The sequence below is a fragment of the Euprymna scolopes genome, chromosome 43 (genome assembly GCF_053919585.1).
Source record: "Euprymna scolopes isolate OS-2025 chromosome 43, ASM5391958v1, whole genome shotgun sequence".
NCBI lineage: Eukaryota > Metazoa > Mollusca > Cephalopoda > Sepiida > Sepiolidae > Euprymna > Euprymna scolopes.
In genome coordinates this window covers 12,800,627-12,820,325 of record NC_136524.1, presented here as the reverse complement: position 1 = coordinate 12,820,325, position 19,699 = coordinate 12,800,627, and the positions used below count along the sequence as shown (strand labels likewise).

Genomic DNA, 19,699 nt, shown 5'->3' with positions numbered 1-19,699 from the left:
TGTGTGTTTGTATGTCTCGCAAAAAACTTTTGACATGGATCACGGATTTTCACAAGATGTATCATTTTAAAGTTCCAATCTTCACCCGACAAATATCGAAAAATTGGCCAAAAACATTAATTCCTTCACCCTAAAATCATCAGTTTTCTACAGGGAGGGGTCAACAAAAACCATCCTCTCATGACAAGTTCGCTTCTACGCATGCGCAAATGACGTCGGAACATGATTTAGTTTAAATTTTAAAAAAAAACAATCAAATTTCGTCGACGTCGTCTTAACTCAGTTGCTTAGAGCGCGGGGTCATTATCTAAAGGTTCTGGGTTCGAATCGTGGTGTGAGGTGCCTTTTTTATTCTTTTATTTTCGATTTTTAAAATTTTAATATTAAAACAGGGTTATTTAAGCCAGTGTTTTTTTTGGTTTTTATTTTTCAGATTTTTTAAAGTTTTAACGATCATTTTTCTGGGGTTCTTTTTCCATCACATTCGTGTTTTCTTTTTTGTTTCATTTTTACATTTAACATCGTTCGTTTGCCTTATGTTAGTTGTTTTTGTGTGTTTTTTCGATTTTTTAAAGTTTTAACATTTATTTTTTAAAAAATATTTACTTCACTTATTCTTATGTTTTGATTAACACCCCCCACCCTCGCCCGAGCACACACACACATTGAAACACCCGGGCACCGCTGGGTACTCCCTGCTAGTCTATATATATAAAAGCAAAAATGTGTGTATGTATGTTCGCTTTTTGTGTATGTCCAAGAAAGGCTTTTTTCAGAGAAGCGCTCGGTCGGCTCACAACTTTCTAAATTTTATATCACATATAAATCATAATATCTCCAAGTTAACAACGGATCTCGCCTGTCTATTTAATTGGCTCCACTTCGGGAAGATAAATATTCAACATTTGTCGCTCGCCGCATGTGGATTAGGCTTTTTCCTATAATAAAAGCGACACTAATTCTGGCGGTATTTTTCCGGTCATCATCACCGGAAATGTCTGAAAGCAATCAATGTGGAAATATTTTCCTTATATCAGAAGACAATTGCTATTCAAATTGGACAAGGGGAGCTGGTCCCCCCCCCCAACATGTTGGGAAAATAAAAATAAAAACCCTACAGTCAAAGTTGACCTCATTAAGACATTAAAACGTGCACCTGCAAATTCTAAGTAATTAAATAAATTCAAACGTGTTTCCGTTAATGTCGCGATGGCCCAATGGTTAAGGTCGTATGTTTTTTTTTTTTTCACTTTAATTTCCAACTTTGCCTCAAGGGTTCGGGTTCAATCCTCATACTCACCTAACAAAACTTTTTTTTTATTTTATCCCCCCAATGAGTTTTGATTTACCTCCAAACACCTGAGCAATACCGGGTACACCCCGCTAGTCTATATACATAAAAGCGAAAATGTGTGTATGTATGTGTGTTTGTGTGTCTGCTAAAAACTTTCGACAGACAGAACAAAAATTCACAAACTTGGTATCATATTGAAGCCCCATCCTTCGCTCGAAAAATTGGTCAAAAACGTTCATTTTTTCACCCTGAAATCAACAATTTTCTACAGGGGAGGGGAGGAGGTTCAATAAAAACCATCCTCTCATGACGAGATTGGTTCTATGCATGCATCAGATGATGTTATGACTTGATTTACTTTAAATAGTTGAAGAACTGACTAAATTTCATGTACGTCACGTTAGCTCAGTTGATTAACGCATTGATTCGTTATCTAAACGTTTTGGGTTCGAATAGTGGTGTGAGATATCTTCTTTTTTTTTTTCGATTTTTTAAATTTAAATATTGAACCAGTGTTATTTAAGCCATTTTTCACGTAACGTTCGTTTTTCTGTTTTTTTGTTTTTTTTACTTCGCTTATTCTTAGGTTTTCATTAACACCCCCGACCGACTACACACACCTAAAAACACCCGGGTACCCACCGATTTTTTAAATTTTAATATCGAAACAGGCTTATTTAAGCCATTTTTCACATTTTTTTTTTTTAACGTTCGTTTTTCTGTTTTCTTTTTTCGATTTTTACATTTAACACCGTTCATTTGTCTTACGTTAGTTTTTTTTGTGTTTTTTTTCGATGTTTTGATTATCCCCCCGCTTAAGTTTTCACGTTCGTTTTTGTGTTTTCTTTTTTTACTTCGCTTATAACAAACAAACCTGGTTGTTGACCTCATTTGCTGAATAGGTATTGCTTACGTCGTCGTCGTAACGCCAACAGGTACCCGCCGACTTCAATGTGGGTACCTGTCAATTTGGTTCTTACTTAATAAATTCAAACATCTTTCAGTAACTCATTCTGGCTGGCCGAACGGTACATGTTTTTTTCACATTTTATTTTCCAACTTCGCCTCAGGCCTTCGGGTTCGATCCTACCAACTTTTACACCACCCACCCCCCGCCTCCCCGGTTTCTTTTTTATTTAACAGCACACACACCTCCAAACACTCGGGCAACGCTGGGTACCCCCGCTAGTCTATCTATATATATATATATATATATATATATATATATATATATAAGCGAAAATGTATGTATGTATGTATGTACGCTTTTCCTCGATGTCCACAAAAGGCTTCTTTCAGAGAAGCGCTTGCTCGGTTCACAACTTCTTAAAACTTTTTATATCATCTATAAATTGTAATATCTCAGAGTTACCACGGAGCTCGCCTCTCTATTTAATTTTATTGACTTTCAAACGTTAATTATTCCACATTTCCCGCATCGGCACGCGTTACATTCGGTTTTTGGTATAAAAAAAAGCAAAACTCAACTCAACTCGAATCATAGGCCCAGAGCCAGTGGTCTCTAGAGAGCTAAGTAACGTTTGGTCAATGTCGACTTCGTCATATCAGACTGTTGCTTTCATTTCGCTCCTCCTAATAAACAGGGAGCGGGTTTTTAAAAACAAACAAACCGATTTATTCACCTCATTCAAAACTGTCCCGCACAAAATGCTTACTGCTGAATACCTATCGCCGTCACGTCAATCAAAAACACGCACCTGTTTGTTTTTTTAACACTTTACTATTTTCCAACTGCGTGTCGTGAGGGCTTCGTTTTTTTTTCACGGGCACCTGTTTTTTTTCACATACTCCGAAAAACACCGGGCAACGCCGGGTACCCCTCGCTAGTATATATATAAAAGCGAAAATGTGTGTGTGTATGTATGTATGTATGTATGTTTGTATGTATGTGTGTCTGCTAAAAACTTTCGACAGACACGAAAAAAATTCGCAAACTCGGTATCATATTGAAGCCCCCTCCTTCACCCGAAAAATATCGAAAAAAAAAAAATATTGACAATTTTCAACAGGGAGGGGGGGGGGGTAAAAAAAAAACCGTCATCTCGTGATGAGGACCGGTTTTACGCATGCGTCAGATGACGTCATGACTTGATTTACTTTAAATAGTTGAAGAACTGACTAAATTTCATGTTTGTCACGTTAGCTCAGTTGATTAACGCATTGATTCGTTATCTAAACGTTTTGGGTTCGAATAGTGGTGTGAGATGTCTTTTTTTTTTTTTTTCGATTTTTTAAATTTAAATATTGAACCAGTGTTATTTAAGCCATTTTTCACGTAACGTTCGTTTTTCTGTTTTTTTGTTTTTTTTACTTCGCTTATTCTTAGGTTTTCATTAACACCCCCGACCGACTACATACACCTAAAAACACCAAGGAACCCACCGATTTTTTAAATTTTAATATCAAAACAGGCTTATTTAAGCCATTTTTCATGTTTTCTTTTTTTTGGTTTTTAGTTTTAAATTCGTTTTTCTGTTTTGTTTTTGTTTTTTCGATTTTTACATTTAACATCGTTCGTTTGCCTTACGTTAGTTTCTTTTGTGTTTTTTTTTTGATGTTTTGATTACCCCCCCACCACCACCGCCCAGATACACCCCGCTTTATTTTTCAGTTTTGACGTTCGTTCTCCTGTTTTCTTTTTTACTTCGCTTATTCTTAGGTTTTCATTAACAACCACACACACCTACAAACACTCGGCAAACGCCGGGTACCCCCCCGTTAGTCTATATATATATAAAAGCGAAAATGTGTGTATGCATGTATGTTTGTATGTGTGTCTGCTAAAAACTTTCAACAGACACAAGGAAAACGCGTATCATATTGAAGCTCCATCCGTCGCACAAAAAATATCGAAAAATTGGTCAAAAACGTTCATTTTTTTCACCCTGAAATCGACAATTTTCGACAGGGGGAGGGTCAACAAAAACCATCACCTCGTGACGACGACCGGTTCTACGCATGCGTCAGATGACGTCGTGACCTGATTTACCTTAAATAGTTGACGAACTGACTAAATTTCATGTACGTCGCATTAGCTCAGTTGATTAGCGCATTGGTTTGTTATCTAAACGTTTTGGGTTCGAATTGTGGTGTGAGATGTCTTTTCTTTTTATTTTTTAAATTTAAATATTGAAGCAGTGTTATTGAAACCATTTTTCACATAATGTTCGTTTTTCTTTTTGTTTTTTTTTACTTCACTTATTCTTAGCGACACCCCAAAACACCCAGGTACCCACCGATTTTTTAAATTTTAATATCGAAACAGGCTTATTTAAGCCATTATTCACATTTTTTTTTTTTAACGTTCGTTTTTCTGTTTTCTTTTTTCGATTTAACACCGTTCGTTTGTCTTACATTAGTTTTTTTTGTGTTTTTTTTTTCGATGTTTTGATTACCCCCCGCTTAAGTTTTCACGTTCGTTTTTGTGTTTTCTTTTTTTACTTCACTTATAACAAACAAACCTGGTTGTTGACCTCATTTGCTGAATAGGTATTGCTTACGTCGTCGTCGTAACGCCAACAGGTACCCGCCGACTTCCGTGTGGGTACCTGTCAATTTGGTTCTTACTTAATAAATTCAAACATCTTTCAGTAACTCATTCTGGCTGGCCGAACGGTACATGTTTTTTTCACATTTTATTTTCCAACTTCGCCTCAGGCCTTCGGGTTCGATCCTATCAACTTTTACCCCCCGCCTCCCCGGTTTCTCTTTTATTTAACAGCACACACACCTCCAAACACTCGGGCAACGCCGGGTACCCCCGCTAGTCTATATATATATATATATATATATATATATATATATATATATAAGCGAAAATGTATGTATGTATGTATGTACGCTTTTCCTCGATGTCACAACTTCTTAAAACTTTTTATATCATCTATAAATTGTAATATCTCAGAGTTACCCACGGAGCTCGCCTCTATTTAATTTTATTGACTTTCAAACGTTAATTATTCCACATTTCCCGCATCGGCACGCGTTACATTCGGTTTTTGGTATAAAAAAAAGCAAAACTCAACTCAACTCGAATCATAGGCCCAGAGCCAGTGGTCTCTAGAGAGCTAAGTAACGTTTGGTCAATGTCGACTTCGTCATATCAGACTGTTGCTTTCATTTCGCTCCTCCTAATAAACAGGGAGCGGGTTTTTAAAAACAAACAAACCGATTTATTCACCTCATTCAAAACTGTCCCGCACAAAATGCTTACTGCTGAATACCTATCGCCGTCACGTCAATCAAAAACGCGCACCTGTTTGTTTTTTTAACACTTTACTATTTTCCAACTGCGCGTCGTGAAGGCTTCGTTTTTTTTTCACGGGCACCTGTTTTTTTTCACATACCCCGAAAAACACCCGGGCAACGCCGGGTACCCCTCGCTAGTATATATATAAAAGCGAAAATGTGTGTATGTATGTATGTATGTATGTTTGTATGTATGTATGTATGTGTGTCTGCTAAAAACTTTCGACAGACACGAAAAAAATTCGCAAACTCGGTATCATATTGAAGCCCCCTCCTTCACCCGAAAAATATCGAAAAAAAAAAAAATATTGACAATTTTCAACAGGGAGGGGGGGTCAACAAAAACCGTCATCTCGTGATGACGACCGGTTTTACGCATGCGTCAGATGACGTCATGACTTGATTTACTTTAAATAGTTGAAGAACTGACTAAATTTCATGTTTGTCACGTTAGCTCAGTTGATTAACGCATTGATTCGTTATCTAAACGTTTTGGGTTCGAATCGTGGCGTGAGATTTCTTTTTTTTTTCGATTTTTAAATTTAAATATTGAAGCAGTGTTATTTAAGCTATTTTTCACGTAACGTTCGTTTTTCTGTTGTTTTTTTTTTTTTACTTCGCTTATTCTTAGGTTTTCATTAACACCCACACCCCAACCGATCACACACACCCAAAAACACCCGGGTACTCACCAATTTTTTAAATTTTAATATTCAAGCCATTTTTCCCGTGTTTTCTTTTTTTTGGTTTTTAGTTTTAACATTCGTTTTTCTGTTTTCTCTTGTTTTTTTTCGATTTTTACATTTAACATTGTTCCTTTTAATTTACCCGACTTTTACAAGTTATTTTCGAGATAGTTTTTGATCACCGCGTAGCGGGGAAAACAGAAACTGGCTTCCAGCACAAAACTAGGTCAAACATCACGCAACTTGACGTTGCCGCACCTGCTAATTTCGGTTTACAAATGTCAACTTAACACACTTATCAATTCATCTGTTCCCGTGGTCGAGATCGTTAGGTCCCAGGGATTTTTTTTTTTTTTTTCCATTTCCTTTCCACCTCTGCGTCAAAGGTTCGGGGGTTCAAGCCTACCTTTCTACTAAAACTATTTTTTTTCTTTTACACCTCCAAAAAAGTGGCCAACGTTTTTTTTTTTTAACAGGGCTGTTTTAATCTACCCCCCCACCAACACACACCTACAAACACCCGCTAGTCTATATATATATAAAAGCGAAAATGTGTGTATGTATCTTTGTATGTATGTATGTGTGTTTATGTGTCCGCTAAAAACTTTCGACAGACAGAACAAAAATTCACAAACTCGGTATCATGTTGAAGCTCCATCCTTCGCTCGAAAAAATATCAAAAAATAGGCTAAAAACGTTCATTTTTTCGCCCTGAAATCGACAAATTTTGAGGGGGGGTGTCAACAAAAACCGTCACCTCGTGACAACGACCGGTTCAACACTTGCGTCAGATGACGTCATGACTTGATTTACTTTAAATAGTTGGAGAACTGACTAAATTTCATGTACGTCGCGTTAGCTCAGTTGATTAGCACATTGGTTCATTATCTAAACATTTTGGGTTCGAATCGTGGCGTGAGATGTTTTTTTTTTTTTTTTTTTTTCGATTTTTTTAATTTAAATATTGAAGCAGTGTTGTTTAAGCCATTTTTCATGTGACGTTCGTTTTTCTGTTTTTTTTTTTTTTACTTCGCTTATCCACCCCCGACCACACACCCAAAAACACCCGGGTACCCACCAATTTTTTTTAATTTTAATATCGAAACAGGCTTATTTAAGCCATTTTTCACGTGTTCATTTTTCGGTTTTCATCGTTCGTTTGCCTTGCGTTAGTTTTTTTTTCGATGTTTTGATTACCCCCTGACCCACCCCTCCCGCTTAAGTTTTAACATTGTTTTTTTTTTTTACTTCGCTTATAACAAACAAATCTGGTCATTGATGTCGTCATCGTTGTAACGCTCGACGACTTTCGTGCGCGCACCTATCAATTTGGTTCTTACTTAAATAAATTCAAACATCTTTCAGTAACTCATTTTGGCTGGCCGATTTTATTTTTAAACTTCGCCTCAGGGCTTTGGGTTCGATCCTACCAACTCCCCCCCCCCCCCCCGCCATGTTTCTTTTTTATTTAACACGACACACACCTCCAAACACCTGGGCAACGTCGGGTACCCCCGCTAGTATATATATATATATATATATATATATATATAAAAGGCAAAATGTGTGTGACGATTTCATGTATGTTTCGCAAAGGCTTCTTTCGCACACGCTCCTGGGGTCGTTACTATCGCTTAGAACTATATAATAATATCTACGATTTGGGAACGCGTATAGCATATAGATTTATTTGCGTCGACTTTTACAAAATTATTGCTATTTTGGCTTCTCATGTGTTGATTCGTTTTTTTGTATAAAAAGCGAAACTAATTCAAAGTTAACAGCCTTCTCGGCATCACGCCGGGAAACATCTAGAAGCAATCAGCTTTGATCAATCTTGTATATCAGACAGTTGTTATTCAATCTGGACAATTTGGTACTGGTTTCCCCCTCCACAACATCTGTTGTGGGAAAAACAGTCAAATTTGGGTAAACAAACCCAAACGCTGCATGACTTCTATTTGACCTTCTTAATTAAGTCAATTCGAAGCAGCAGAGCTAACTTTTATTGCGGACACCTGTTTTTAATAGTTAAATAAATAAATTCAGACGTGTCTCCGTTGTATGTCTCCGTCGCATGTTTTTTTTTTTTCACACTTTAATTTCCAACTTTGCCTCAAGGGTTCGGGTTCGATTCTCATACTCACCTACCAAAACATTTATTTTTATTATTTTACCCCCCACCCCCACCCTCCGGAATTTTGATTTACCTCAAAACACCCGGGCATCGCCGGGTACCCTCCCGATAGTCTATATATATAAAAGCGAAAATGTATATAAGAGTGGTCGCCTTTTCTGTATGTCAACAAAAGGCTTTTTTTCAGAGAAGCGGTCGCTCGGTTCACAACTTTTTAAAACTTTTTATATCACATATAAATCATAATATCTCACAGTTAACAACGAAGCTCGCCTGTCTATTTAATTTACTTGATTTTGGGAAGATAAATATTCAACATTTGTCGCTCGCCGCATGTGGGTTAGTCTTTTTCCTATAACATCTTGGGGGGAAAAAAGCGTTCAGCAGTAAATGAAATCCCGCAGTCAAACTTGACCTCATTAACTCATTAAAACGGGCACCTGCTAAATCCAAGTAATTAAATAAATTCAAACATGTTTCCGTTAGCATGTCGCGGTGGGGCAATGGTTAACGTCGCACTTTTTTTTTTCACACCTTTAATTTACAACTTTGCCTCAAGGGTTCGGGTTCGATCCTCATACTTACTTTTTTTTTAACCCCCCACCCCCCGGAGTTTCCACACACACCTCCAAACACACGGGCAACGCCGGGTACCCCTCGCTCGCTATAAAAGCGAAAATGTATGTATGTATGTTTGTGTGTCTGCTAAAAACTTTTGACCGACGGAACAAAAATTCACAAACTTGGTATCATATTAAAGCCCCACCCTCCGGACGACAAATATCGAAAAATTAGCCCAAAAGAACTATCAGAAGTGCGTCAACTGATCGATTTTCTGCAAGGGGGGGGGGCAAAAAGTGACATTTTAATGTTAAACATTACAAATCGATTTATAACTGCCCAAAAAAATACGGGCGCCAACTCTTCTACATAAACTATACACGGGGCCGTTTATTTTGGGTCAACTTGTATTTAAAACCCGCTGAGTCATGTCACGTGATCTTGACGTCAGCAAGCTCTAATGGCAGTCTGAATTTAAAAAACGTTATCGGTAAAAAAAAATTTAACCCTCACACAAGCTAAACTATGAACTTCTACGCTATAACAACGTTACCAAAGTTATTAGCACATTAAAAATAGTTAGATACGATAGTTAAACGAAAAATAACAAGCCAAAAATGTGAAGTAAAAAAAAAAATATGCTTAGAAAAAATATTAACGATCGAAGTTTTTACAAAAAAAAAAAACAGCCAGACGCCATTTTCTTTTTTAGTAAGTCTTTAGAGTAAGGAAGACGAAGTGAGAGAGAGAGAGAGAGAAAGAGAGAGATACACACAAACGCAAACAGAGAGAGAGAGAGACAGATAGAGAGAGATGTCTAGACAGGAAACGAAATACGTAATTTAATAAACGCTAATGTGAAGTAAAACAAAAAAAAATAAAATACTGCTACGTCATCTCGTAATGCTCCCACGATGACCTCATTTAGTGGCTATCTGTCAACCAAACCTCTTTCACTCGCTTTATAAGCCTTATTTTAACACTATAATCAATTCCTCTTACTCTTGGCCTAGACAGTTAAGTGGTTGGAGTTAGTTTCACCTCCGCGTCAAGGCTCCCGGGTTCAATCTAGCCTCACGACCAAAACTATTTTTTTTTTTCTTTTACATCTTTAGACACGCGGGCAACATTTCTTTATTTTACTTTGCTTATTCTTTAGTTTACTCCCCCCCCATACACACAGCGTTTTTTTTTTTTTCACTGTTTTTTTTTTATTTTTTTGTTTTGGTTTTTTCGATTTTTTTAACATTGTTTCAGGGTTATTACTTATCCCCCCCATCCATACACACACCTACAAACACCCGGGCAAAGCTTATATAACGCCGCCCCCCCCCCCCCCCCCGCTAGTCTATATAAAAGGCAAAATGTGTGTGACCATTTCGTGTATGTCTTCAAAAGGCTTTTCTCGCACACGCTCCCGGAGTCGTTACTATCGCTTAAAACTGTGTATATAGGTCCTATATAATATCTAGGAATTAGGAAAGCGCGTAGCATATAGATTTATTTATGTCGATTTTTAGAAAATTATTGCCATTTTGGCTTCTCGCGTGTTGATTGGGCTTTTTAGTATAAATAAAGTGAAACTAAACTCAAATGGACGTATTCGCGGCATTGCGCCGGGAAAAACGTCCAGAAGCAATCAGCTTTGATCAATCTTGTATATTAGACAGTCAAATTTCGATAAACAAACTCAGACGCTGACGCTGCGTGACCTTTATTTGACCTTCTTAATTAGGTCAAATGGAAGCAGCAAAGTTAACTTTTATTAAGCACGCCTGTTTTTATAGTTATAGTTACATAAATAAATTCAAACACGTCTACGCTGTATGTCGCGGTGGCCCAATGGTAACATCGCACTTTTTTTTTTTTCACACATTAATTTTCAACTCAAGGGTACGGGTTCGATTCTCATACTCACCTACCAAAACATTTTTTTTGATTATTTACCTGGATTAAAATTGGGTATCCATCTATGGCCTCTCAAACTAGATTCTTGCGCTTAGTATATTTTGCAAAATCCAGAAGCCTCTTCTGCCTAACCAGGTTAGATGCTATTTCATGCTCAAAGATGTTTCTTACATCAATCAGTTCAATTGAAATACAAGGCCTTATATTTCTTAAGGTACGTCTTTATATATAGAGATTTTTATGAAGAAATATGTGGGCTGAGATGTTCAACAATTTAATCAGAGACTGATTTCATATTTTCCCTTGCTTTTAAAATCTTTATGGCAATATAAAGTACTGTATGATTATTGATGAAGCTTCTAAAAGTGTCAGTAACTCTTTTTTATTACTGTTCTTCGTGTGTGTGGATGATAAAAACTTCCTTTTAGAAAATTAGGTGAAAGCAATTATAAATCAAACAAATTTAATTAGGGGTTCAGTTTGTTGAAATAAGTGAGGTACTCAAATGCTGAGTTATCTTTTTAATGGTTTCATGGCATTCACCAACAAATTTTACACATGCATGCCAAATTTAAAAAGATAGACACAAACACACACACATATATATATATAGAGAGAGAGAGAGAGAGAGAACGATATTTCTATCTCGTCAGAATACTATTTCCATTATTCTCATATATTTCCAGACTTACACGCGATCCACCATTTTCTAATTTAAAATAGCAAACGTAAAGTAAAACAAGAGAGATAAGTCAGATTGTCAAATGGAATCACTTGCAATAGACAAAACCTAGAAAGCTGCATTATATTTTTTCTTGTAATTATTTTTCCACTCAATCATTTTTTTATTTTTACTATTTTACTATACAGAAAAGAGTAAAATAAAAAAAAAAATTTGACGCACCTTGCTTTTTTGTTCCTCTGCATCCCACCATAATTCAAAGGATTTGAATGCAGAATTTTCCACCATTTTTTTGCAGAGATCTTTTTGCATGACTTCTTTCAGTTCACGTACAAAATGATCGAGCACAAAAAGAAAGGTTTTGTCATTTGGATCTTTTTCCTCCTTCAGCTGCTGCTGACGATGGTTCTCGCCAACTCTTCCTGTGATATTGTTTGCAGCGGCAACCTGCGACAAAGATGAATCCGTCAAAGATTGCCCAGCATAATTCATGGGCATTAGGCTACCGGGAATTTGAGAACAGTAAGATTGATTAAATGTACCAGTTGTTAACTCCACACGTGTTGGAGCGGCAGAGTAATTTCCAAATGAATACGCGGAAGAAAAACTCCAAGGTTGCATACCTGGAGGAGGTCGAGAAAAGTCAGTTATAAGAGGCACTGGAGGAGCAGCTATTGGTGCTTGTGTGCTGCTCAATGATTGGAAATTATTTGCTGTGAATTTGCCATCGTTACTTGGCAACTGGACATTCACTTCAAGCTTTTCTTCTCCGCTGCTGATAGATGACAAGCTCATTCGATCATCGTCGTCATCAATTTCCATATCTACATTATTTTCTTTCTCCTCAATTTTTTCCTCAACTGGTGGCAACTGCTTAGGTAATGGAGGAACAACACCTGATGGAAAGCATTTGGTTGACTGACTTGAACTTGTAAAATCTGCCGAAGCTGCAACTAGAAGTCCATTTGAACACTTATCATTTGATTCTGTTGTCCTGTATCTGGATGTAGTATTAACACCACTACTGTTACTACCAATAGCAGATGTCACTTTATCCGTTTTTAACGCATCATAATGAGTAACATTGTCAGAATGATCCGAACTGTTTTTAAATTCAAATCGCTTAGACCTAGTTGAGGATTCCCTGCTATAATCCAAACGATCGGAAGAATCACTTTTGTTTGTAGGAGTCGGAGGCAGCTTAGTTTCTTCATCATTATCTGGTGGTAATGGTGGCATCTGCAAAACATGACTACTGCAGCTGCTGCTACTGCTAGTCCGAGAAGAAACAGGATATTGTTGAGAACTGTAGCGTGAATCTATACCAGGTGATGGTGTACACATTTCATCCCTTGATCGAGGTGTCGTTGATGGACTGGAATGATCTTTTGATCGGTTCGATTCTGTTGGGCTTCCAAGACCACCTAGACCAAAGATACTCTGAAGACGCGACTCAAGACTTTGATTTCGTGGTTCTTCAGGTTCTGGAGTCTTTGGTCGAATCCGGTGCTCTTTTTCACGAGATTTTTCTCGACTGTTTATTTCTCGCTCTCTTTCTTTTTCCCAGTGATGTTGAGAAAATGATGGAGTAGATCTGTCTTTGTATTCATCTCGCCTTTCAGAGTACGAATGAGATCGAGAAGAGCTTTCTGCATGCGATGAATGAGTTGTAGGTTCAGGTGGAGGGCAAGGTGGTTGGTGACCACTATCATAACTTGATTGTGAATAGTGCTGAGAATATGATGTATTCACATGGCGACTTGAATTATGCTGTGCATACTGTTGCGTGACACCATACGAAGAGTAAGAAGTTGCATGGGGTGTATGAGGCCAGCCACGGTTTCCCGGTGTATGTTGAGATGGATATTGGCTGTAACCATCATAACTAGAAGAACTAATGTCAGAATGGCCCGAGAAACTCATTTCTGATTGGGGCACAGAGTACCCACTATCACAATGTTGCATGCTACTATAATCACTGTCAGAATAGGAAGTATTTTCGTGGGGTGGATTAACCAATTGGCGATGCCCACCTGCATTGCCAAAGTCAAATTCAGTATCTCCTGGATCATAAGCTTCCATTCCATAGTCATTATACTTGCTTTTGGCAGGTGGAAAATTACAAGATGCAACAGAACGACTGCTTGAAGTACTTGCTGCGGCATATAATCGACCATGTGATCGTGGATCAATGCGCTCGGGAGGAGGCGGGGGAGGAACTGGCCGTCGAGCACTTTTTGGTTTGTCTGCAAGCAGCTCTTCAATGATACGACTCCTTTCTTTGCCTATTAGATAAAATTAGATGTGTCAAAAAATATAAAAACTTTTAAATATGAAAATAATCATTAATATTATATCAATCATAATATGCCTGTTTCATTAAAAGTATGATTAAATATCACATAATACTAGGGGAGGTAATTCATTATAAAATATATGGAGCATCTGATTACATAAACAGTGAGAATTGTTTGGAGTTGCTTGATGCAAAATAATAATAAGTAAGTATCCATATAAAAATATAGAATAAAGTTTATGTGTTGATATTGTGTTATAATATTTAAAACATTATGTCATAAATTTTGTAATCTACCAAATTATATTAAAGCACTACTTGACATAATATTGAGCTCATTTTTTATCTAGAGCATTTAATATCTTAAAGATCAAAAATTCATAAGACCTGATTAATAAATCAATTTTGAATTCAGCGATCTCCTAGGAGCATAGCAATTGTTTTGGTTTTTACCGTAAACTTTTCCTTAAAGAGAGAGAGAGAGTGTGTGTGTGTGTGTGTGTGTGTGTGTGTGTGTGTGTGTGTGTGTGTGTATATACATATAATAATTTTCCAATGAAGGACATTCTTTTGTTTGTATCTTTTAATATTTTAAAGAAACTTCCAAGACTATATGTGTATATATGCGTCTTTTTATTTGTTATGCATAAGCATGTTTGGATCAACCCGTTACAAGTAACTAGAGATCTCTTCAGGTGATGCTACTTAAACAAAAGCAGAGTCTGTAATGAAAAGTGGAGAAAAATTTACAGATATTAATCAAGAGGGTAGTCACATGATATTCAAAAATAAAATTAGTGGCATTTAAAGTGAAAAGAAAAAAACAAAAAATAGAAATAAAATTTTTTAAATATATAAAAAAAAAGAAAAAATATTAAAAACAAAAATAATATTAATAAAATTATAAAATGTAAAAATAAAATAATACACCAATAAATAAAAAATACAAAGACAAAATATCAAAACAAAGAAAGGCCCAAATATATCTTTATATCACAAGAGGTTAAGAATTAAAATAGTAAAATGTCAAGTGGGAGGGGAGAAGATTTCAGATAACAAGACAGGTGTCTAGGTAAAAATTAGTTAAAATAGGTCAATAACAAATTAATCATGTAGACAGATTATTTTACTAGCAAAAGTGATTTTAGATTAAACTTTTTACTTACAGTTGATAAAAATTGAATTAAAAATAATTATAGCAATAACCATAATAATTTGAAACTTACTAAAAGTTATTTCAAAATAATAATGTAACAATTAGTATAATGAATAAATCTGACACTCAATGTTTATCATATATTACTACAAATTTAAAATTTTGAAAGGTACATGTAATTTGTAATCTATATATCTATAAAAGTGAACGTGTCTGTGTGTGTGTCTGTGTACATTTTCCTACGCAATAACTCTGTCAATTTTCAGTCTACAGATTCGAAATTTGATATACAGGGTACTGAGATTTGGCAAAATCTTTGTAACCCTTTGTAAGCCAGAAATTTGGCGGTTAAGGAGTTCAATGATTTGACCTTTGAGAACTCTACCAAACTCCTCCGACAATTTTAGGCTTAAACACTTGAAATTTTAGATATAGGTTCCTTGGACATGGATTTAACTTGATTAATTTGAGCCCAAAATAATAAATATTAAGGGATCATAATAGGGGTCAAAGTTAAAAAAATTGATCACTTTTTTTTTTTTTCCTCAGCATACACCTCAAAACACCCGGGCAATGCCGGGCTGAAATGCTAGTTTTAAATATACATGATAAGGATTAGAAATTTAATTATTAATAGTTAAGGACTAGAGGTAAGAATTTTGCATTAAAAATTTGAGTAAAAACATTACAGAATTATTGATATTTAGCTGAATACGTATTAGATAAAGAAAATAAATATATAATGCAATAAACTTAAAGTATTTACATGATATAAATATATATTTATTCAGTAAGAGTAAATTAACAAACTATATTTTAATGGAAGTGTATTGATAAATAAATAAGTATATTCTAGATCTAAAAATATTTTAGCTAATAAACAATGTAAATATCAGGCGATAACTACAATTTAAAATATTAGATCAAGGGGACGCAACACCAGGCATATTTAATTAGCATTCAAAAGGTTAAAATAAAAGGTATAGTATTGAATTTACTGAAGGCTAACCATAAATTTATGTTTGCTTGAAACTGATTAACTAAAAATTAGAATTCTTAATAATATAGCAGGATAGGAATTCATATGACCACTTTAATTTTAGAATCTATTTTTTTATTATTATGTTAGTGCTCGGTTATTTGTTTACAGAGTTTGTTTACTTGGATTGCTATGAAATCAAATAAAACTCATAGCAAGCTTAGTTTTGTATTCATTCAACTAAGAAGCCTTTTGGCAAGCTAATTTAGTCTGATTAAACATAAACCTTTTATTAATAATATTTTATGAATAATATCTCCTATATTTTTAATTTGTAAGCATGGCTACAATTATAAAGGATTTAATATAGAACTTTGTTACGTCACCCATCTCTACCGTCCCCAGTAGGACTGGGATATGTCGTAACAATATACATATAGATAAAAAATGTACTAACACAAAAAGCAAAATGAAACATTTTGAGGCAATTTGAGGTAAATGTAATCTGAAAATGTAACAAGTAAAACTTACCCATTGTATCAATAATCACATTTATAATGTTACCCATTTTGGATGTTTGATGTAGTTTATCAACACAAGCTTTGGCACATTTTGAGAAAGTAAAAAGTACCTTAAAAAAAAAAAAAAAATAGAAAAATGTTTATAAACAATCCTTTGAAAATACATTGTTTTCCTAAAAATTATATATGCATTTGAAAATTCAACAAGAGAGTTTTAGGTTATGCAGTGGCTATTTCAGCTAATACATATAAATTCTTAGGAAGTGCGATAAATAAAGAGATAAAGGCCGCATCATTAGAGCAGTAGTCTTTGATACAACCAGATGTATATGATGACAGAAGTTATGCGTAAAGCACCTGGTTGAATCCTGGAGAAGATATTGAGCTGAGAAACCTGTATTAAATACGGTCTAATAAAAATCTTAGTACTTGTGTAGATTGTGAACCTGATGTATCTAAGCATCTGCTTAAAACATAATATCAACTGCTCGGGTTTGCCTTTAATCTGACATAAGATGCTGATCACAAATCAGCAATGAGCAGACGACTTTTGGATAAATATTAGAAGAGAAACTGACGAAAACATAATGTTGGTAGACTTTTCAAACAGCTTTTCTTCTGTGGATATGACCCCACTAAGAAGTAGGATTTCTTAATCACTGTACCAAATCATAATACTGAAACCCTCTTTCCTATAATAAAAAAAAAACATTCTGCCAGGGACCACAGTCATGTCAGACTGTTGGAAGGCATACAACAGAGTAGAAGGAAAGGGATTTTACAACCTAGCACAGACTGCATTTCGTAGATCCTGACACAAAGGCGACCACAAATCATGTAGAACGGATTCATTACATTCTTCAAACTTGTTTAAATAAATACTAAAAAAAATAAAATTAAAAAAATATTTTTAAAACCTTCACGGTTAAAAAGACCAGACGAGTGTGAAATTGTCTTTAAAAAAATATTGCTATTTATTAAAAGATAAAATCGAAATTTTTTTTTTTTAGTTTTCAAATATTAAAGTATTCATCTTCAGGAAATTGGACAGTTTTGTTCTTTTGTTGATTTTTTTTTTTCTTCTTTTTCTTCCTCTTATATGCCATGGTGGTGATAAGTTTAATCTTAAATTATTACTGAGTCTTTCAAACAGTGGCTTTTCTTTAATTACACGTGTTCGAGAGACACCAAAAACTGTATCGGGCATATAAACATTATTTTGACTTAATTTCAAGCACCTCAAATCATGCCATGACTTATCACCACCATGGCATATAAGAGGAAGAGAAAGAAAAAAAAAAAAAAAAAAGAATAGGACAACTGTCCAATTTCCTGAAGAAGAATATTTTATTCTTTGAAAATTTTTTTAAAAAATAAAATATTTTTGCTTCTTTGAACCTTTTTAAAAACGTTTGAAAACAAAAAAATTCATAAATTATTTTGAACAAAAACTTGTTTGCTAAAAATTATCCATCAAAAGTGACCCCTACCCCCTAAAAAAATGTTAGTTTTTGGGTTTTTTTAATTTTTTATTTCTACAATTTCCATTTTGCTATTTTCTGTCTTGTACCATTATTAAAATTTGATCAGTGATGCACAGCATGATCTGGTGGTTGACATCACATTCGGGGCAAAGCTGAGCAGACGCAAAGATACGTCTGGTTTACAATCTGCACAAGTACCAAAACCTGATATATAAATTATGCATTTACTATGGAGGACTTTGTTTCTTCTGCTGTGAAGCTGATGTGATTAGCAACAATGATGCTTAATTTTAACTTAATTATCAACATGTAGCTCAAATAGATCCATCATTCTCTAAAAAAGTAGTTTGTGTAATTGAATTTAAGAAAGTATGTAATGGCGGTCTTTTGCTCCCACAAACAGTTCTACAGACATGTAAATCCTCAGGAGAGATGCACTTTCAGTTTGAAAACCTTTAGTCAAGGTATGGTTTTAGATTGATTAAATCAATATATCTATAAAAGTTCAATTGTGTGTCTGTCTGTGTGTGTATATTTCCCTACCAAATTACTATCAATTTTCAGTTTACAGACTCTAGATTTGACATAAGGGGTATTGAGATTTGGGAAAATCCTTTAATCGATTTTTGGCCAGAAATTTGGCTGTCAAGGAGTCAAAGTTCAATGATTTCACCTTTGAAAACTCTACAAAAATCCTCTGCTAATTTGGGGTCTAAACACTTGAAATTGGACATGGATCAAACTTTTTAACTTGATTTAAGCCCAAAACAATAAATGTTAAAGGGTTAAAATTGGAGTCAGATTAAAAAAAAATTTGACCTCTCAGCCAATTTTTGGTCTAAACATTTGAAATTTTACATAAAGTGTATTCAGACATAGGGAAAGCTTTTTGATCGGTTTTTGGCCGAAAATGTTGCTACCAAGAGATCAAAATTCCAAAGATCTGACCTTTGCAGTCTCTAGCAAACTATTCAGCAAATTTTTAGTCTAAACATTTGAAATTTTACATAAAAGGTATTCAGACATGCAGCAAGCTTTTTAATCAGTTTTTGGGCGAAAATTTGGCTGCAAAGAAATCAAAGTTGAAAGAGTTGACCTTTGCAGACTCTATCAAACTCTTCCACCAATTTTAGGTCTAAACATTTGAAATTTTAGATATAAGTTACCTGGACATGAGTAAAACTTTTTAATATATATATATATATATATATATATATATATATATATATATATATATATATATATGCATGCATGCACATAAAGTTATACATAGAGCCCGAGCAAAACTTGATGCAGCAATACCACACCATTTTTTTCTTTAGATCAAATAAACTCAAATCAAATATTATTGAAAAGTGCATAAAAAACAAAGAAATAATATCTTTAGTTTTTAAAATCAGCCCATTAGAATTGGAGTTATGACCATTCAAAGTATCAAAAAATGTGTGGTTTAAGTTACATAACATAATGAAAAATCCAAGATGGCGACCAGGACATCCAAAATGGCCACCATGACCATATTCTGATGGACAATATCATTTGTCATCATTACACCATGAAAAATTCAAGATAACAACCAGGAAATGCAAGATGACACAATTCAAAGAAATTATTATCAAAATATAATTTGTAGCATATCAAATGAAAGGAAATTTTGTACAGATTAAAATTCTAATGTTTTCAAGTTCATTAAACTAATTAGGATAATTAAATTTCATTTTTAATG

The 19,699-nt window shown here is 34.8% G+C and overlaps 1 protein-coding gene across 1 annotated transcript in view; it reads right to left on the bottom strand.

The window, feature by feature from the left end:
* Nucleotides 1–19,699, bottom strand: part of LOC145268192 (uncharacterized) — a gene marked incomplete at its 3' end in the record, with an annotated part of 92,412 nt that overhangs the window by 9,705 nt on the left and 63,008 nt on the right. The window contains 2 exon segments of the mRNA XM_080123430.1: nucleotides 11,760–13,822; nucleotides 16,500–16,599. Coding sequence (XP_079979556.1) covers nucleotides 11,760–13,822; nucleotides 16,500–16,599 — 2,163 coding nt within the window.